Source organism: Lycorma delicatula, chromosome 1 (genome assembly GCF_047948215.1).
Source record: "Lycorma delicatula isolate Av1 chromosome 1, ASM4794821v1, whole genome shotgun sequence".
Classification (NCBI taxonomy): Eukaryota; Metazoa; Arthropoda; class Insecta; order Hemiptera; family Fulgoridae; genus Lycorma; species Lycorma delicatula.
In genome coordinates, this window is record NC_134455.1 from 262,490,566 (window position 1) to 262,510,078 (window position 19,513).

The 19,513-nt window shown below is 34.0% G+C and overlaps 1 protein-coding gene across 1 annotated transcript in view; it reads left to right on the forward strand.

The window, feature by feature from the left end:
- The window catches only part of Dhc93AB (Dynein heavy chain at 93AB), a 493,152-nt gene that overhangs the window by 22,267 nt on the left and 451,372 nt on the right, over positions 1–19,513 (forward strand). Inside the window, exons 4-6 of the mRNA XM_075354875.1 lie at positions 284–423; positions 3,654–3,806; positions 9,509–9,720. Of these exons, the coding sequence (XP_075210990.1) occupies positions 284–423; positions 3,654–3,806; positions 9,509–9,720 (505 nt within the window). The remainder of the gene's footprint in view (positions 1–283; positions 424–3,653; positions 3,807–9,508; positions 9,721–19,513) is intronic.

Below are 19,513 nucleotides of genomic sequence, written 5' to 3' on the forward strand. Positions count from 1 at the left end.
TTTCCTTTTTATTTTCCAATAAGTTGGATTTAATAAATAAAATACATGCCATCTCTTCAGTAACTGAGGGGTGATAATGTGAAACAGTGGTCCTCAAAATGAGGACAGCAGTGGTCTTTTAAATGAGGTATGATCATCTCAACAACACTAATCATTGCAGTATGGGTACTTATTTCATTTAATTAAATATATGTCATCTAATATTTAAAGTGCCTTTTTTTAGATTTAAAGTTTTGTGGGAAATGTTTTTTAGAAATATAAAAGAAAGTCAATGTATTTACAGTGGTGGAGAAGTGGTTGATTTGTACTTAAAAAGTGCTATTGAAGGAGTCATTATAAAATGGGCAACTCAAATTAATGACATTCTTAACGAAGATTCTTCACAGGCATTTGCAAATGGACAGAATCCAGTACCAACAGCGGGTGAGTTGTTTTAACATCTTTTTATTCAAAGTTACATGAATTGGGTGTACTGAATAAAAAACATGAATGAACATCATATTCAATAAATATAATATCATGAAAAGTATCTATGATTTTGTCCCGTGTTTTTTTTTTGTAATGTTTAATTTGCCAATCGGACAGAGTTGAAAGTGGTTGTATTTCTTTCCTTTATCTTTCCCAGCTAGTTTCAATGAAAACCAAATGCAGTACAACCTTAGCAAGCCCCAAAAGTAGAAATTATTCAATCCCTATTTTCTGAAAAATTGCTTTTAACCTGTTGTTTACAGGTCAAAGAGCAGAAGAGACACCTTCATTTCTGTGAACCCTTGAATTTACAAAACTCTCTCCAATCTGTAAAACAAGTGTAGCTGTCACACAAAAAATAGAGATAGTAAAATTTAAAGAACCTATTTTATAGATTTTAAATTTTCTCATTAATGTACAATTTCTTAATGAATTAAAAATCTTTTTGATACAGCACAATGATTAGAGAAAAATTAAAATTAAGTAAACTTCATTCAGCAAGTTTATCATTGATATTTATAATTTGAAACTTCAACTGAGCAGGAGCACTGTGTATTATGAATAATTATATTGTAACGAAAAAGAATTCATTATTTTGTTCTTTTACATTACTATACTTTACTATTACTCACTTTACTTACTATTTGCCTCACTTTCCTTATAATACCTAACAAGCACCTCAGATACAAAAGGGACTAATTAGATTTGGTTTATTTGATTTTTTGATAGTAATGGTTTCCCCTGTGCACTTGATCCCTGTGGTGCACTTGTGAAGGTATCATTTGTAGAGCTGAAAATCAACCACATTTTTGTATGCTTAGTTTGCTAATGTACAATATATTTATGTAGCAATATATTTGGCTTGATGTTGAAAGTAACAGGAAGCTGTTACTATACTTCTCATTTACCCTACTAACACTGGCATGAGATGTTTATTATCTTTTAGAATGATTGCATCATTTTCTGGAATGGCTTATATCCTATGTCAGGTTACCTACATAGCGCATGACAACAAAATCAACCATGAAAGTTCAACCATGTTTTATCATCCTGATCCATTAATTTCTTAAACTTAACCTTCTGAAAAAATTAGCAGCTTTTGCCGCAGGATTATTATATAATTAGTGACAAAAGATTCTGATTTTAAAATAGAAAGTTATGAATTGATTTAAAAACAAAGTATGCATGAAAAAGTGATTTATATAAAATAAAATATTCACTTGGAGATAAACCTGAAAGTATAGTTCTAGAAGACCTTTTGTAGGCAATGGTAAAATTTTGGAAGGCCTCATCTTATTAACCTTACACTTATAAATAAAGCAAACTTATAAGGTTAAGGGCAGATTTTACTTTATTTCTTAGTATTAGTATTTTACATATTAGTATTTTACAAAGAATTTAATGTTATTGTTGTTACAATTGTTTTAATTTTTAATTCTTATGAATTTCATGTTAAATCTTTATTCTTTCTGTTATTCGAGAAGGAGCCCTTTACACTCCTCTTGCACTTCATTACATTGTAATGTGATAGTAGTTTTAACTAATTTTTTATTAGCTGTGGTAGTAGTTTTATGTTTCTTTTTGTTTTTAGTATAATAGTTTAAGTTTTCATTTTGTTTTTGTTATATTTTATACTTTTGTTTCCAGGCAATGATAACATAAAAATGTTTTTCGCCCCCGAAAAAAAAAATTTGGCTTCTCAGAAATGTATTGGTTCAGTATGGAACAGCAAAACCAGATCAGTTCCTTCAATTATAGCTAATTATGTAACCATATATACAGCTTTAACACATTCAATACTAATCAAAAATCTATAGTTCTTTATACATACTGGAATCAAATTTTATGAAGTTATGTATTATTGTAAATGATGAACTCTTTATTAAAGCTTATTATGCTAAATAAAATGTCACTAACTGAATCCATGGTACTAGTCTCAACCAGTTTCTAGAAGCCAAGAACTGTTTGTTAACAATGAGGTAGAACAATAGCTAACATTCTCTTCAGTATTGGAGGAAACTCCAAATTTGATAGTAAACATTTGAAGTAAGCAATATGCCCTACAATGAATGCCCTAAAGTGAAATATAAAAGCATAAATTATGAGTTTATAACAAGTGAAATTTCAAATGAATCTATTCAATGTAATCCACTTTTTTCAGTATGCTATTCCCTTAAGAATGTTGCTTAGCAAGAAGATTCATTGCTGAGAATAAGTATCAAATCCAACAGTTGGAATGGAGTATGGAACTGAAATTCAATATTTCAGAAATAATGTTGCAGGCTTTTATGACTATCTTCTGCCAGGTTCTCAGGAAGTCAGTTCAACACCTGGCAAGATGGTTCATAAAAAACGTTTGTCACAACATAACATAACATATAAAATTGTTATAAATGGCAAGATTGAATATTATACACTTTGTCAGATGAACTAGCCACCAGAACACCTGCTGAGCTACTATTGCACAAGGAAATTCTACAAGATCGAGTTGAAAATATGAATCATAAGAGCTAGCAGAAATTAAGGCTCAAACATAAGAGGAAGCCTTTCTTGGGGAACAGATGATACAACTGCCCAAAGTTAAATCACTTTTTTCCATTATTTTATATAAGTTGGACGGTAGGAGTGAACAGCAGAGATCATCCATCTCTGGATGCCTTGTTTCCAGATGTTCAGGAAGATGAAGTATTGAAGCACCACTAATCTTTATAAGGATATTACGAACTGCAAGGGAAGAAGTCATGTATTTTAAGTTAATTTTAGTTTAGCAAGATAATTTTATTAAGTAATACAATATGAAACAGACTCTTATGAAGATTGGTGACTAAGAGTAGGAGGAGAGATGCTGATATCAACCAGAAAGCAACACCAACACAAATAAAAATCAGCATTAATAAAAAAGTGATTCATTCATTACCTTATATGCTGGATTGTCCTTCATTCTGTAATATACGATAGTTATTTTTCTCTCGATCTAGTTTAATCATATTTTTTGTACATAAGTACTTCTGTATGTAAGTACTTTTTGTGTATTATATGTCTGATTTTTTTTATGTATGTCAGGCTTATTCATTGTTTAATTGTAATACTTTCAATGTTAAAATAAAACAAATTAAATTTCTTTATTTATATTAAAATATTGCATGACTACTGTTCATAATTTGTTATCAAATCATAATTTTCAGAGATAAATTTCTGGAATGGACGTTTACGCAATTTGCAGAACATATATGAACAATTACGAGATGAACGTGTTCGTAAAATGGCTACAATTTTGGAGCGCACAGACAGTGCTTATTTTCCTTGCTTCAGAAATCTCTTTCGAAATATTGTTGCTGGTAATAAAAAAAATATATTATTTACTGAAATAAAGTGGTATAGTATTATTTATAATAAAACTATTTTGTATATATATACAAAATATATATGTATATATATATATATATTGTCAGCGAATGGCTACGACGTCACGTGGTACTTATTAACCTTATGGCAGCCCTGAGAAGGGCTGTTGTCGTCGAATGGCTTCGACGACTCGAAGTCATAACCTTGTGGTGACCCTAAAAAGGGCATCTTTTGCGTTAGCTCTGAGAAGAGCTGTTGGGTTTAGAAGCTGGTCTCCGGCAAAGTCGGGGAGTTTCAGCTCGTCCATTGAAGTCAGACCGGCGGGCTTTCCCTCAGCGGCAGTTGGGTTCTCACTACAACGTGGCAGTGGTGTTGCCCAGAGCTCGCAGTGTTGGGTCGGCGTTGGTCGTCCTTTGCCGGCGCTGCCTAGGCAATTCTCCTCGAGCGTTCTCATGCTAGGCCGGCTACTGCTGCTGAGGTCCCATGTTGAGGCGGCCAGGGAGCTTCTGTCTTCTTCTTGTTGATCTTCTCCAGGTGGTGGTCGACGATGAATTGAAAATTCACTCTCGTGCACGCTCTTTTATTAGAGCCTGAGAGTGGTGGGGCTGCAGTGTCGCTATGGTGGTGGAACTGAGTGGTGTCATCTGCGCGGCGGTAGTGATGCTTTTATCAGCGTGTACGTATACACGTATACTGTGCCCAGCTCACATCTGAGTTGCTACCGTGTTCGTCCGTTAATATTAAATTAGGCATATATGTGGTAAATTATTTAATCAGCCAGAAGATTTCAATCACTTTGTCATTTATAAGGAAACTAAGTAAAACATCTTTTAATTAATCAACAAAAATGATTTCAATAACTAAATGAATAAAATATTAAACAATATTACTCTGTTCAGAAAGAATTGTCCATTGTCAAGTAGTAGTCTCTTTATTCATGGATCTTGTTATTCATGCATATTTTTGCTACTAGCTTAAAAATAGTTTTGTGCTGAACCTGAAAATGAAATCCAACATGATATTCAACAATTTTGTCTATTTTAAAAAAAAAACATTACCTTTAAAATAAATAATCCAATCTAATGAAATTATTTGCAGTTTTTCCTCTTCTTAATGGTACTAATAAAACCTCTGAAGAAGTTTTATTTAACTGAAGATAGGATCTTTAACTTGCCTAAAAGAAAATTTCACATGGCACATTTTACTTTTAATAATAAAGTACACTTCAATAGTAATAAAATAAACTTCTGAATCCTTATTGTTTTCCTTGTTTGTTGTTCGACTAGCTCTTCCATCAGTACAGACAGACTATAGTTTATTTACTACCAACAAATGGGTAATTACTTCTTTTTTTTATTTAACAACTTAATTTGAATTAGAAATTAAACAAAAGTAAAATAACCATACAATTCTACCTTGCCTTCAATGCTTCTACAAAAAAAACAATTAGGTATTAGCAGTAGATACATGTTAATAGGAAGTTCAGTGAATTCCTTTTTAAAGGAACTTGTGGAACAAACTTTTTTTATAAATATATAATAACTTTGTTTATATTTTTTTTATTACAACAAAAAGCCCAAATGCTTTTGAAGGATGTTTTATGCAAGACAATGCTGAATAATATCTCTAAAGATGTTTCATTGTGTGTCTGATTTCAGTCAAAGTAAAGCATACTGAGTACAGGTATAGGCATACTGAGTATAGTTTTATTAAAAATCAAACTATAGGTATTCCATTAGAAAATGAATAGCAGTTCTTTGTCAAATTAATAACATACAGGAATTTCCTGTTCTGGCTAGTTCTTTATTTCCTACGTTTTTCTGTAGTTGCATCTTCTTCAAGCAAAGCAAGCAATAATATTTAGTAAATTCTCCTTGTAATTCAATTAATTTAACTATTAGATCACTACAGGTATGCCACTTTTGTTTATTAATCTGAATAAGCTTCAATATTTTTTTAATTTTGACAAGATTTTTTTCACTTTCACTGAGTGAGCAATAGAAATTGAAGGATTTATTTTGTCATTATGTATAATATGACTTTCAGGATGAACTTTAATAAGTCAGTAAATAACCCCCATTAATCCTTAGGATTATGTTAACCTGACTATGAAGACAGTTATTATGGCCATGAGGTGAATAATATTATTACACAGTTATAGGGTCCTGCATAGAGAAATAAGCTGGTATTTTTCAAATTTCAGAACTTATATTTCTGGCCAAAAGATACCACTCTTGGGCAAAAAGCTTGAGTTTGAAAAACTATGATTCTGCACAAGGTAACTGAGTTAATGTTGTTAGGTAATGGGTGGTTCAAAGGCACTTTTAGGAATTAACAAAAGAACAGATACTGTTGATTATGCAGGTTGTTAATCATAGAATTATCTATCTTAGATCAATACTTTCAGTTGAAGGTGCAGGAATTGGCATTCTATCACGAAGAGGTAAAGGATGACAAGCAAAACAGATATTTGGATAATTATTTTAATTTTCTTCTTTTTAGAAATCTTTTCAATTTGAGCAAGATAAAATTAAGGGGGTGGTCAACAGTGAAAATTAAAATTTTGTTTTTTCATATAAAAACTTGACCTTTTACTACATGTATCTTTTCTTTTTTTCCTGTTTAGCCTCCAGGAATTACTGTTCAGGTATTACTGCAGAGGATGAATGAGGATGATATATATGAGTGAAGTGTAGTCTTGTACAGTCTCAGTTCGACCATTCCTGAGATGTGTGGTTAATTGAAACTCAACCACCAAAGAACACCGATATCCACAATCTAGTATTCAAATAGTATATTTGATATTACAGTGCTATCACACTGTTTTTACTAGGATAACTACATGTACCTGTAGAAAATTACAAATTATTCCATAACTATTTTTTTAAAAAAAGAAGGTAATTACAATCCCTAATAAAAGGGTGGAAGTGGTAAAACTTAGGTTCTAGAAATTTTGTTTTTTCATGCAACTTTTAAAGTATAGGTGCTATTATATGCCAAACTAACCAGAAGAAATAGCTTTATTTCTGGTAACATGGAAATACATGCAAGTTTTTTCTGTAAAACTATTTACAATTAAACAGGTAATATTTTTATTTTTTTTTTTTGTTAGATTCATTATTTTTTTTAAATCTTCTCACTCAGTCTACTAACATATCCTACCAATTAAAGAGCAAAGAATTATGTACCATTAGTTAAAAATCATACAGATACCATTTTTAGAAAAAAGTTATAAGAATTTTAGTACTTGAAAACATGATAAATATAATTTTTAGAAAAATCAAATTCGAATAATTGGCCTGACAAGAAGGTTTGATGAGAAAAATTAAAATAAGTACAATACAAACAGTCAAAATTAAAATCTAACCACAAAATTAACCTCTTCACTTCCAAAAGGTTGAGTCCAATTAGTTATCAAAATATAAGCTACATCTAAACTAAACTGAATTATAAAATATATTTATTATTTAACAAAAATAAAACAATTTAACAGTATACTTTGAAGTTTTCAATCTCAATATCACACTTTTACCACACTAGAACAAACACAAACATGGAGATAACTCTCACGATATCAGCTGATTTTTCTAATATTATTTTAGCATATATACTGCAACTCCACTGGGTTGGCCTAGTGGTTAAACTCGTTATTGCAGATCAGCTGATTTTGAAGTCAAGAGTTTTAAAGTTCAAATCCTAGTAAAGACAGTTACTTTTATACAGATTTGAATAATAGAGGGTGGATACCAGTGTTCTTTGTTGGTTGGATTTCAATTAACCACACATCTCAGAAATGGTTGACCTGAGACTGTGTAAGACCACACTTCATTTACATTCATACATGTCATCCTCATTCATCCTCTGAAGTAATACCTTATGATGGTTACAGAGACCAAACAAAAAAAAGAGAGTACATATATTCTGCTCCTTCTGTGGCATCTACAAAAACTTATAACGGGAATTTCAAACTTTGAAAAAACACTAAAATCACAGATTTATCTTGTTTACTGACAAAGAGATTTAGCATAAAAAAACTTCTTTTTATTTTAACAGAATACCTTATGATATCGCTCTGAAAAAATATTATTTTTATGACTTCTAATTGTTGTACATTAAAAATAATAAAAAAATCATATTCTACAGATCTTAATGTATTAAAATTATGGAAAAAAAAATTACCAAAACGTTTTTTGGGAGTTTTCAGTGTTGACTACCCCTTTAATAGACTTGTTGGCTCTTGCCAAACCACTGGAAATAGAAACGTGTACAAGAACCTTTAAGTCATTCAGTTAAACTCTCTCTTTTTCTGTTTTCTCTTCATGTAAATGAAGTGTACAAGACTACACTTCATTTACTTTCATACATGTCATCCTCATTCACCTCTGAAGGTGAATGATACCACCTTAATACCTTAATGATTCCACCATAATACCTTATGGTGGTTCCAGAGGCTAAACAGAAAAAGAGAGAGTTTAACTGAATGACTTAAAGGTTCTTGTACAATTTTCTATTTCCAGTGGTTTGGTAAGAGTCATTCATTTAAATTAAATTAAGATAAAATACAACAATCACGTGTAACAATTCACTTCCTTGATTTGGGTCAAAACAAAAATATGTCTAATGAATACAAAATATAACATGAAAATTTATTAGTTTTACTTTTTTTTCTAATGATCAGCATTAAGATTTTATTGTTTATTATCAAATTAAATAGGTTTACAATCGAATTGAAATACTGGATTAATAATTCAATAACAATGTTGAATGTTCACCATTTTAATGTGAAGTAAGACTAAATAAATACATACACACACTAACAGTAAAACTTTCATTTGAAGGAATATTATAAATTTATATTTCCCTTCAGTTTTAGTTTACTTTGTGTTGAGAATTAAAAATATTCTATATGAAAGGTTAAATTTCTACGTATTATATTTTCTACATTACTATATCTTTTCTATATTAGAAACAAGTAAATCATATTATTAAAAAATTACAGGAACATAAATTTGAAATTAGATTTTAAGCATTAATAATACATTATGAAATGGCTATATTAAAATTACATATGTTTAATATAATTATTTAGTATAATTTGTATGTATAGTACAATTTTTATTTCTTCATCTTGTATTTTAATATATTTATTAGTTTTATATTACTTTAGCTTTCATGTGAGATGGAATCTTTTGAAATAATTTTAAGTTATGTTCTTGAATGTAAATATTATCAGTATTTCTTGTATTATGATCATAATGCATTCTACTTTATTCTTTTTTGGGGTCACAACTTTATGTACATGTAAATACAATATTTTAGTAAATGTTATGAGTATAAAAATATAAAAACCAAGGTAAATGTAAAAAATTGCCTACATGACTTTGATCCCAGATTTAACATAAGATATATAGATGAGTAATTTTCTGAATTTTGATAATTCTTTCTGAATTTAAACCTGGTAAAACAACCCACAAAACAAAAAATAATATGTGACATAATGAGATTATGATGAACTGCAGTATTTAATTTTTATTGTCTAGTCTAGATTCTTTTTTATATACCTATATAAAGATGCAAAGTTGTATTATTTTTTTTAATTTTTATAAAGGTGATCTTCATGCAAATCATTATTAATTTAAACCTCAGTTTACTTAGTATTTTGTGGTTGGTATTAATTGATATTCCCATGTTACAGCACTAGCTGAAGCGAAGGATATTGCAAAGTATTTGAAACCTTTGTTAAAACACTTTGCACTTTTGGAAGAAACAGATTTTGCTGATGTGGCAATTTATCTGAAGCCTCTTATGCATACTGTCTGTCTTGTTTGGAGTCATTCTCGTTATTACTGTAATTCTGGAAAAATAATTGTACTTCTCAAAGAAATCTGTAATCTTGTAATTCAGCAGGTAAGTATGGATAGAAAACATTATAGTTTAATAGCACTAATATTTTCAGGAGAATAGTTAGTTATATATTAGGAAAAATAAATTCTGTAGCTTGGGTCTGCATGTCAATCTCCAAATGTTTAGAATGAGAGCTATTAGGAGAGGCACAATATAGAAAGTTAGAGAGAGAGAAAAAATTATAGAGTTCATTTGAAAATTTGACCTTTTGGGGTTTTTGGGTAGAACTTACAAGTTCACTTGTTATTCCCAAACCGACCTGAGTTCATATCCAATAACCAGATGTAGTAGCTAAAGAAGTTATGAAACTAGATTTTGAAATTTCTATCAATGTCTTGAGAGCTAGTATGTATTTTTTTTGTTTTCAGAATTTGACTGGTTTGATGCAGTTTTCTAAGATTCCCAACCTAGTGCCAGTTGTTTCATTTCAGTACATCTTCTACATTCTGCATCCCTAAAAATTTGTTTTATATATTCTAAATGTTGCCTGCCTACACAATTTTTCCCATCTACCTGTTCCTCCAATATCAAAGCGACAACTATTCCAGGATACCTTAAGATGTGGTCTATAATTCTCCTCTTCTTTTAGTTATATTTTTCCAAATGCTTCTTTCTTCATCAATTTAGTGCAACACCTCATCATTTGTCACTTTATCCACCCATCAGATTTTTAGCATTCTCCTACATACCACATTTCAAAAGCTTCTAATCTTTTCTTCTCTTGTACTCTGCTGAGTGTCCAAGTTTCACTTCTTATAAAGCTACGCTCCAAACAAATACCTTCAAAAATGCTTTCCTGACGTTCAAATTAATTTTTGATGTAAGCAAATTATATTACTAAAAGTTTGTTTCGCCTGTGCTATTCAGCATTTTATATTGCTCCTGCTTCGTCCATCTTTAGTAATTCTACTTCCCAAATAACAAAATTCTTCTACCTCCATAATCTTCTCGTCCTACTTTTTAATTCAGTGGTCCATCTACTTTATTTCTACTATATTTCATTACTTTTGTTTTGTTCTTGTTTATTTTCATGTGGTAGTTCTTGCATAGGATTTCATCGATGCCATTCCATTTTTCTCTTAAATCTTTTTTACTTTCAACTAGAATTACTGTAGCATCAGCAAATTGTTCCATCTTTATCTTTTCACCTTGCACTGTTACTTTGGATCTAAACTGTTCTTTAACATCATTAACCACCAGTTCTAAGTAAAGATTAAAAAGTAATGGGAATAGGGAACATCCTTGCCTGACTCCCCTTTATTACTGCTTCTTTCTTATGCTCTTCAGTTATTACTGTTACAGTTTGGTCCCTGTAAATGTTAGCAATTGTTCTTCTATCTCTATACTTGAACCCTAAATTTTTTTAAATGTTGAACATTTTATTCCAGACTACATTATCAAATGCCTTTTCTAAATCTATAAATGCCATGTATGTTGGTTTGTTTTTCTTTAATCTTCCTTCTATTATTAATCTGAGTGCTAGAATTGCTTCCATTGTATGTACACATTTCCTGAAACCAAATTGGTCTACTCCTAACACTTCTTCCACTCTCCTCTCAATTCTTCTTTACAGAATTCTAGTTAAAATTTGTTATGCATGAGTAGTTAAGCTAATTGTTTTGTATTCTTCACATTTATCTGCTCCTGTTCTCTTTGGTATCATAAGAATAACACTCTTTTTGAAGTCTGACTGAACTTCCCTTTTTTCATAAATATTACACACTAATTTGTACAATCTATTTATCGCTTCCTCACCTGCACTGCGCAGTAATTCTGCAGGTATCCCATCTATCCCAGGAGCCTTTCTTCCAAATCCTTTAATACTCTATTAAATACAGATCTCAGTATTGTATTTCCCGTTTCATCTTCTTCAACTTCCTTTTCTTCCTCTATAACACCAGTTTCTAATTCATTTCCTCCGTATAACTCTTCAATACATTCCATCCACCTATCAACCTTTTCTTTCGTATTATATGAGTAAGTTGATGAACCACCTTTATTTAACATAATATTAGATTTTAACTTATGTACCACAAAATTCTCCTTAACTTTCCTGTATGCTCCGTCTATTTTACCAATGATCATTTTCTTTCCACTTCTGAACACTTTTCTTTAATCCACTCTTATTTAGATAATTTGCACTTCCTGTTTATAGTATTTCTTAATTGTTAATACATCCTTTTACCTTTTTCATCACTAGCATTCTTATATTTTCTACGCTCATTTATCAGCTGCAAGATATCTTTGATATCCAAGGTTTTCTACCAGTTCTCTTTGTTCTGCCTAAGTTTGCTTCTGCTGATTTAAGAATTTCCTTTTTAACATTTTCCCTTTCTTCTTCTACATTTTCTACCTTATCATTTTTACTCAGACCTCTTGCGATGTTCTCCTCAAAAATCTTCTTTACCTTTTCTTCCTAAAGCTTCGCTAAATTCCAAAGATTCATCTTTTCTAGTTTTTAAACCCCAATCTACATTTCATTATCACTAAATTATGGTTGCTATTGATGTTTACTCCTGGATATGCTTTGCAGTCGACAAGTTGATTGCTAAATCTTTGCTTAAAGATGACATAATCTATCTGATACCTTGCAGTATTGCCCGGCTTTTTCCATGTGTATAGTGTAACAAGACCAGTACAGCAGGCCTGGGTAACGGATTCCTACCAATTAGGAAGAAAGTAGTAGAAAATATAATAATAGGAGGAATCCAGAAAGGAGCTAAAAGAAACCCTTTTAGTAAAGGTAACACGTTTATTTAACAATCATCTTTTGTAATACTGATACTGGCAATCTAAACATATGTTCGTTCTACGAGAAGAGTAACTGGACCAAGATTTGGAATTTCATGGAAAAATGTGAGGGCAGTAAATCTCTCTCATGATTCGAGTTGGATCCAATCCGGCAGGTAAAGAGGATTGGAGTATAAATACTCCGGAGAAGACCAGTTGAATTTAGTTCTGCGAATCAATCTAAGTGAGACATTATGATGTGGGACTTCGAGGAGAGTTCTGTGAGATGTCAGACAGTGAGAGTATTCTTCGAGGAGGTCAGTGAAAAGTGAATTTCTAGTGAACTAAGTTCGGCACAATTACAGTGATGTTACAAGTAATTCCAGTACATGAAAACAAGAAATGGTTCGGTGAGTTATTGTTAGACTATAAGTGAAAGAGATAATATACTAAATTTTGTTCATAAATTGTTAGGGTAGTTTTATTTGTAAGCAGCAAAGGTATTTGCAATGAAAAAACTTTACACTTGTCTTATTTATTGTAATATTGTTGTTAATACAAGGCCAGTGGTTAAAAGTGTTAAGACTAGCAGTCTTAATGTCTTTTGTTAATGTTAATGTCAGTCTTAATGTTAATGTCTTTTGTCAATGGGACTGAATTCTGCTTTTCATTATTTATGTACCTGTGAATAAATCCTGACGATTACTTTAAATTCTGTTTTGTCTTAATGACTGTTTATTATTATTTTTTATTTGTTTTTGGTTATATGGGCATCGACTTCTATGGTCATTAGCCCTCTTCACATTCTTTAAAATAGGTTTTAGATCACCATATGTAAGGGTGTAAAGGGCCCTTACATTTTATGTAAAAAAGACATCAAAATAACAACACAGAAAATCTAAACACTGATATATATTATAACACTAAGAACACTTACAAGGTGTAGAGGGCGCTGGTATTAAAATAAAACAATAAAAAAAAGACAAAAACAAAATGAAAAACGAATGTCTTCACAATTCCAACATTATTAAAAACAAATATCTATATTCATAGAATAAAACTACTTCACTTAGATTCCTTAAACGCAACCTGAATTTACTTATAGAATTGTTAATAGTCCACTGGCATGTAGATAGGCAACTAATTTTTCTTCTTTTCCATTTTCCAAATCAACAGCAATAATATTATTTGTTAGACTGTATCTCTTTCTGAGGTCCTCGTATGGTACATTCTTCCATTAGATGCTTGACTGTAAGTACTTTATTACAAATACTGCAAATGGGCCTTTCTTTGCTGGTTAATAAATATGAATTTGTTATTCATGTGTAACCGATTCTGAGGCTGGTGTCACCACCACTTGTTATTGGCGAGTCTGCTTCACGTTACTCTTCTATTTATATGGAGAAGTTTTAACTGAGTTTAGTTTGGTATTTAATCTTCTCCAATCATTACTGGACTGGTTTATTATTGTATTGGTTAGACAAATTTTGACATCTGCCAACCTGAATTATATCCAGGTTATCACAGGCTGTCTCCTTTCTGGCAGCTTCATCCGCACTTTCATTCCCTGCAATACCAGCATGCTCTGGAGTATACACAAATACACATCGCTCATTGATTTAAAACATACAAAATAGACAGGATATTTGTAATAAGGATATCCTTAATGTTCTTGTTCCAAATTGCAGTAAGTGCATTTAACAAGTTGGAACATATTAGCACTCTCTCTTCACAGAAAAGTTCCCAGTAGCAAAGAACTTGCTGTATGACAATAAGTTCTGCCGTATAAACACATGTCATATCTGGCAGTTTCCAAGAATGGGCTTCTTCATCTACATATATGGAGCAGCCAACACCGTGTTCGGTTTTAGAACCGTTGGTGTAAATTTTTAAGTATTCTTCATAACCACTGATGACTGATAAAAATTCCTGTTGGATAATCTCTGTTGACTTCTCTTTTATTTTTCTTGGGAGAGATTCAATCTTGTGTTTACCGCTGCTAAGAGCGATGGCGGTATTTCTCTTGTAAAAATTGGCAATTTCTCTGGTAAAGTAATTTCATATTTTCTTGTCAATTCATGATACCGTGTTCTGGCTGGTCTGGAATAGGTAGCACGACGTTCATATAATGCAGCCAAAGGATGATTGTTTTATTATTTATATGGATAAGAAAGGCCCACATATTTGCCGCATATATTAAAATTAAGATCTCTCTTCTGTAATGTAATGGAATTATTCCGGCTTCCGACTTTAAACTAGTCACCGGACATTTATGGAAATTGCCTGTGGCATATTCTGTAGTTATTCCGTAGTTATGTATTACGTCTAACTTTCATAAGTGCGACTTTCTAGCAGATGAATATACAATACATCCGTAGTCGAGCTTCGATTGAACCAATGCTTTATACAGCCTTAGCAGAATTTTTTTATCTGAGCCCTAATTTTTATAGACGTAGAACCAGCACTTCCTTCCTTGTGTTGGAGTTCTGTCCTCTATAAGTTGGAACAGCGCAATGTTCCCGTAGTCCTGCCGGCCGTGGTATGTGACTATTTCTAACCGTACGGCTCTGTTTAAGGATGCGCACCAAGTTGTGGAAAACTCCGAAACTAAGGAAGGCCCGTAGGGTTTTCGGTCCCCTACTGTGGAACCTGTTATTCAAAGGATTTCTGGGATTGACGTTTCCAGAAGGGGTCTCGGCCCAGGCTTTCGCCGATGACTGTCTCCTTTTAGTTCGTGGTAATTCATGACCACAGCTAGAAGACCGGGCGCAGGCGGCCTTGTCACCGCAGAGGACTGGATGAATATTCAAAATTTAAAGATTTCTATGCCCAAGACGAAGTTTAAGCTTCTCAAGGGTGCAGAAAAACTATCGTACAGTCGTAACCCCCATATTAAATATAAAGGCTGTGTAATCAGCCAAGTTAGAGTTCATAAGTATCTAGGTGTTTTGTTTGATTAAAAGTTGCTGTTTAGGAACCACATTAGGCAAGTAGCGACGAACGCCGTCTCAGTGATGCACAAACTTAGGAGGATTGCTCGGAAAGACTATGGGTTGTCGGGCCGTCAAATGTACATGGTGTACCGAGGTGTCTTCGAAAGCATGACCTCTTACACGGCGCTCGTTTGGGGGCATAGATTGGATATGAATAGACCACTTCTTCAAAATTTAAGAAGTGCCCAGCGCAGAGCCTTAATTGTATGCACTGTTGTTTTTAAAACAACCTAATACGAGGCTACCACCGTGTTAGGAAAGGCTCTCCCAATCGATTTAGTGGTGAAAGTTCAAGCAACCATGTGGAAATTGCGAAGAGGCCGGCAGACCTAGATATTTGGGATGCGGTTTCGAGCCGGGCCAGTACCGGAGCGGAACGGTGATCACAATGCACTGGATCTAAATTTCGTTCAGTTGCCTATCTCCCGCCTGCGGAAGAGGCTGCAGAGCCTCGCGATGGAAGCATGGCAGCTGGAATGGGACACCACGACTAAGGGAAGATCCTTGTATAATTTTATACAGGATTTGAAGAAATGGTATGCCTCGAGCTCGTTTTTAAGGGCAGCGGGTGCCTGGGTGCTCAGTGCTCACCAACCACGCGAACTTGAACCAATATCAATATGTTTCGGTTCCGCCTGGCAGCTGATGAGCAGTGCGTCTGCGGGGAGATCCAATCAAATGAACACCTGATGTTTGACTGCATTCAAGTCCGACACATGTTTTCCTGTGATTAAGTTGTTGTATATTACATTCTGTAAATTAATAATTTGATCAGTAGTTCAGTGGTATAGCCTACCTGATGCGAGGATAAGATATTTTATTTTTCTAAAATCCAAATGAGTCGATTATTTAATATTTTTTCAAAACTTTTCCCACAGCGCACATCAAAGAGATAGCACGATAAGTATTGGCATCTGTCAGATTTTTATCCTTCTTTAGAACTGGAACAATATGTGTTTTTTCCACTACTGCGGATACGTTCCATCCTGTCATATCTGATTATATAGCTCTAACAATCTACGTTTAGCAGTGGTATTCAGCTACCTGATCATGACATAATGAATTTTATCCGGACCAGCAGCTTTGTTAACGGCTTTCTCCAACGCTTTCACAAGTTTTTCCATTTTGAAAGGTACATTATAAGAACAATTTATTTCAGTTCTGAAATGTGATAGACCCTCAAGTTCTGTTTTTTCGTCCTAAAATGTTCATTGTAGTTAGCCGTTTTGCTGGCTTTTCCGAAATGATTGGCTAGTAACTCTGCAATTTTGTTAGAAGTATCTCTAACTTCAACTTCATTTTGAAGACTAGTTATGGGAGTAAAGGTTGTACGCCCACAAATCTCCTTCACTTTCTTTTAAACGTCTGATGCAATCGTGTTTCTGTTAATGGATGACACGTATTGCTGCCTGGATCGCTTTTTAGAATGTATTATAAGTTTTTTTTTCATAGCCTTGTATTTTTTAAAGTAATCAGATTTTCTAATGTTGGACCTTTCTTAAAAGCATTATACGCTTTTTTCTTTCTTTTAATAGTTTTACTTATTTCATCGTTCCACCATGAAACGCTCTTGAATTTCCCCGATGTTCTGGGAATATATCTTGATTCAGAGTCAAATATGGCGTAAAGCATCGACATGGGCTTCGATAACTCCAGTTGTTTCAGGGAGTATCGCACTAGTTCTGAAGTTCGTCCAATCTGCCATATCAAACAGCCATCTTTTAGAGATGAAATATATATTTTTCTTGTAACATCAGTTACAATTTGAACCGGGTAACGATCACTTCCATGCAGATTTTCTAAAACTTAGAAAGTGTACCTACCGAGGTACACTTTCTAAGCATCGATAGCACCGGCTATCGATCGATGCACTTACAAATGCTAAATCTATACAGGGCGTTGATCCACCTCTGGCGTTTAAAAGAGTTCCTGAACCATCATTTAAGATAATGAAATCAGAATTTAATAGGAACTTTTCCAAATCTCTTTCACTGGGATCTACTCGATCCGACCCCCCATTATGTGCATTAAAGTCACGCACCAATATTATGGGTCGGGGAAACTAAGCAATTAATCGTGTTATGTCATTCTCCTTCCAATCAAAATTCGGTAAGTATATGCTGCAGATAGTGATTTGCAGCGGACGCTTCATTCTGATTACGACCTCCTGCAGATTTGTGTTTATTTCAACCGCTTCGGTGGTAGATCTTTCTTTTTTTGTTTTTGAGGTGGAGGAACCCCATTTACAGGGGCCTAAGCAGTGTCGGTCTCGCTAACAGGTTCCACAAGATGTTAATAAGTACGTATGTGTACCTGCACACTACCGACTAAACCTCGACCGCTGGCTATCCACCCTCCCTGGCACAGTTTAAAGAAGCATTACTTTAGGAAGGCGGAGATCGCCCACACACACAGTCATATCCATAATTGCAATTATACAATAAGATGTAATGCATCATAATATAATCTAAGTTCATACAACTAGATACATACAACAAGAAGCAGCGTTGACCTACGGCATCAATACACACTATCATCAAATATTCATATCAATAGGAAAATAACATTAATCATTATAATACAAAACATCAAAATAATAAACACCATAGTTCATACCACAAATACATATTTACAGCAGGAAGCAGCGAAGACCTGCAGCATCAATACACACATAATCACAGTTATGATCAGGCACCCTCATCCACAATCAATATCTAACAAGTGAATATAATGATACAATCAGATACATCCCAACCCCATAGAGGAAGACACCCACCTAGTGACTTCCGGTTGCCACACCACGTCCCCGTTCCTAGCCCTGATGGGCTTTAATGGGAGTCGTCTATCGCCCTCTGACTTTTTACATCTCATAGTAATAAGCCTGCCCTCGTTGGGATGCCACCGATGTAAATGCCTCGCTAGACATTTACATCGGTGATTTATTAACTCAGCTTTTGCCTTCGCTGTAGGCCTCGTCCGGACATCTTGAATGTCTTACATCGTTTCCCTCTGAACTAGCTAACCGAGTTCGCGGAAGCACGAACCCCACGCCGAGTTTTATTTTATTGAGCCAATTTCTGTGAATGTCTAGAAATTCGAGGTAAATTAACACATCATACCACCAAAAGAGTTGCTCGCAACAACGAAATTTAGTTCAATTCCCAAGCTGAACTCATATTCCAGTTCATACCCCAGACTTAGGTTAATTATGGACTCCGGTCTGGTCTACAAAGGAGAGGCGGACAGACCTCCTACTCCCACTCAGCTCCATCGCAGAGTCCCGCGTGACATTCACTTGCTTTAACTATCGTCAAGATGCCGCTACGACTCCCGGATGCATGGGATCCATGCCCTCGGCAGTGCAGTCGCCGTTCTGCCGACAGTTTATATTATTTAATAATCACCACAATTAACTAACCGTGGCTCACTGCCAATACGCCTACCTTCGGCCAATCAACTGTCCAGGCGGTTCCTAGCCACCCGGGGTGCTACTCTACTACATCCCCTCTGCCGTCCTGCGCAGGGCAAGAAAACGGAGGAAGCCAACTACAATTGCCCAATTCTGCGAGTCTTCCAGTTGACTCGCAGATCAAAGGAGTTTACTCTCTCAAGCTCCCTAATAACTCTGGTATGTTCAGCTTCGTACCGGGGACAGACATAAAGGACATGGTCCACAGTATCATCGACCTTCCAGTCGACAGTTGTTCGACAGTCCGCACACAAGCCGAAGTCAACCAAACAAAACCTAGCCAAACTATTCCTAAAGGCACCATGTCCTGAAAAAAATTAAGTTATAATCCGATTGGGGGAAACCCAACTAATTGCTCGCAACTCCCTAACATTTGGAAAAATACCATGCGTGCATCGACCAGTAGAAGAATCGTTCCACCTAGGTTGCCAAAAGTCAAAACCTTGGTCTTCAATTTCTCGCATATGCCCTGAAGTAAGAAGGCCACTCTTCTTGGAAATGTAACGCTTGCTACGTTCCGTAGTTAGAATGTCAATGAGTTTCATGCCGGCGATCGCAGTGACTGCCTCTCGCGAGACAGTTCTGTAGCTACCGACAACAGCTA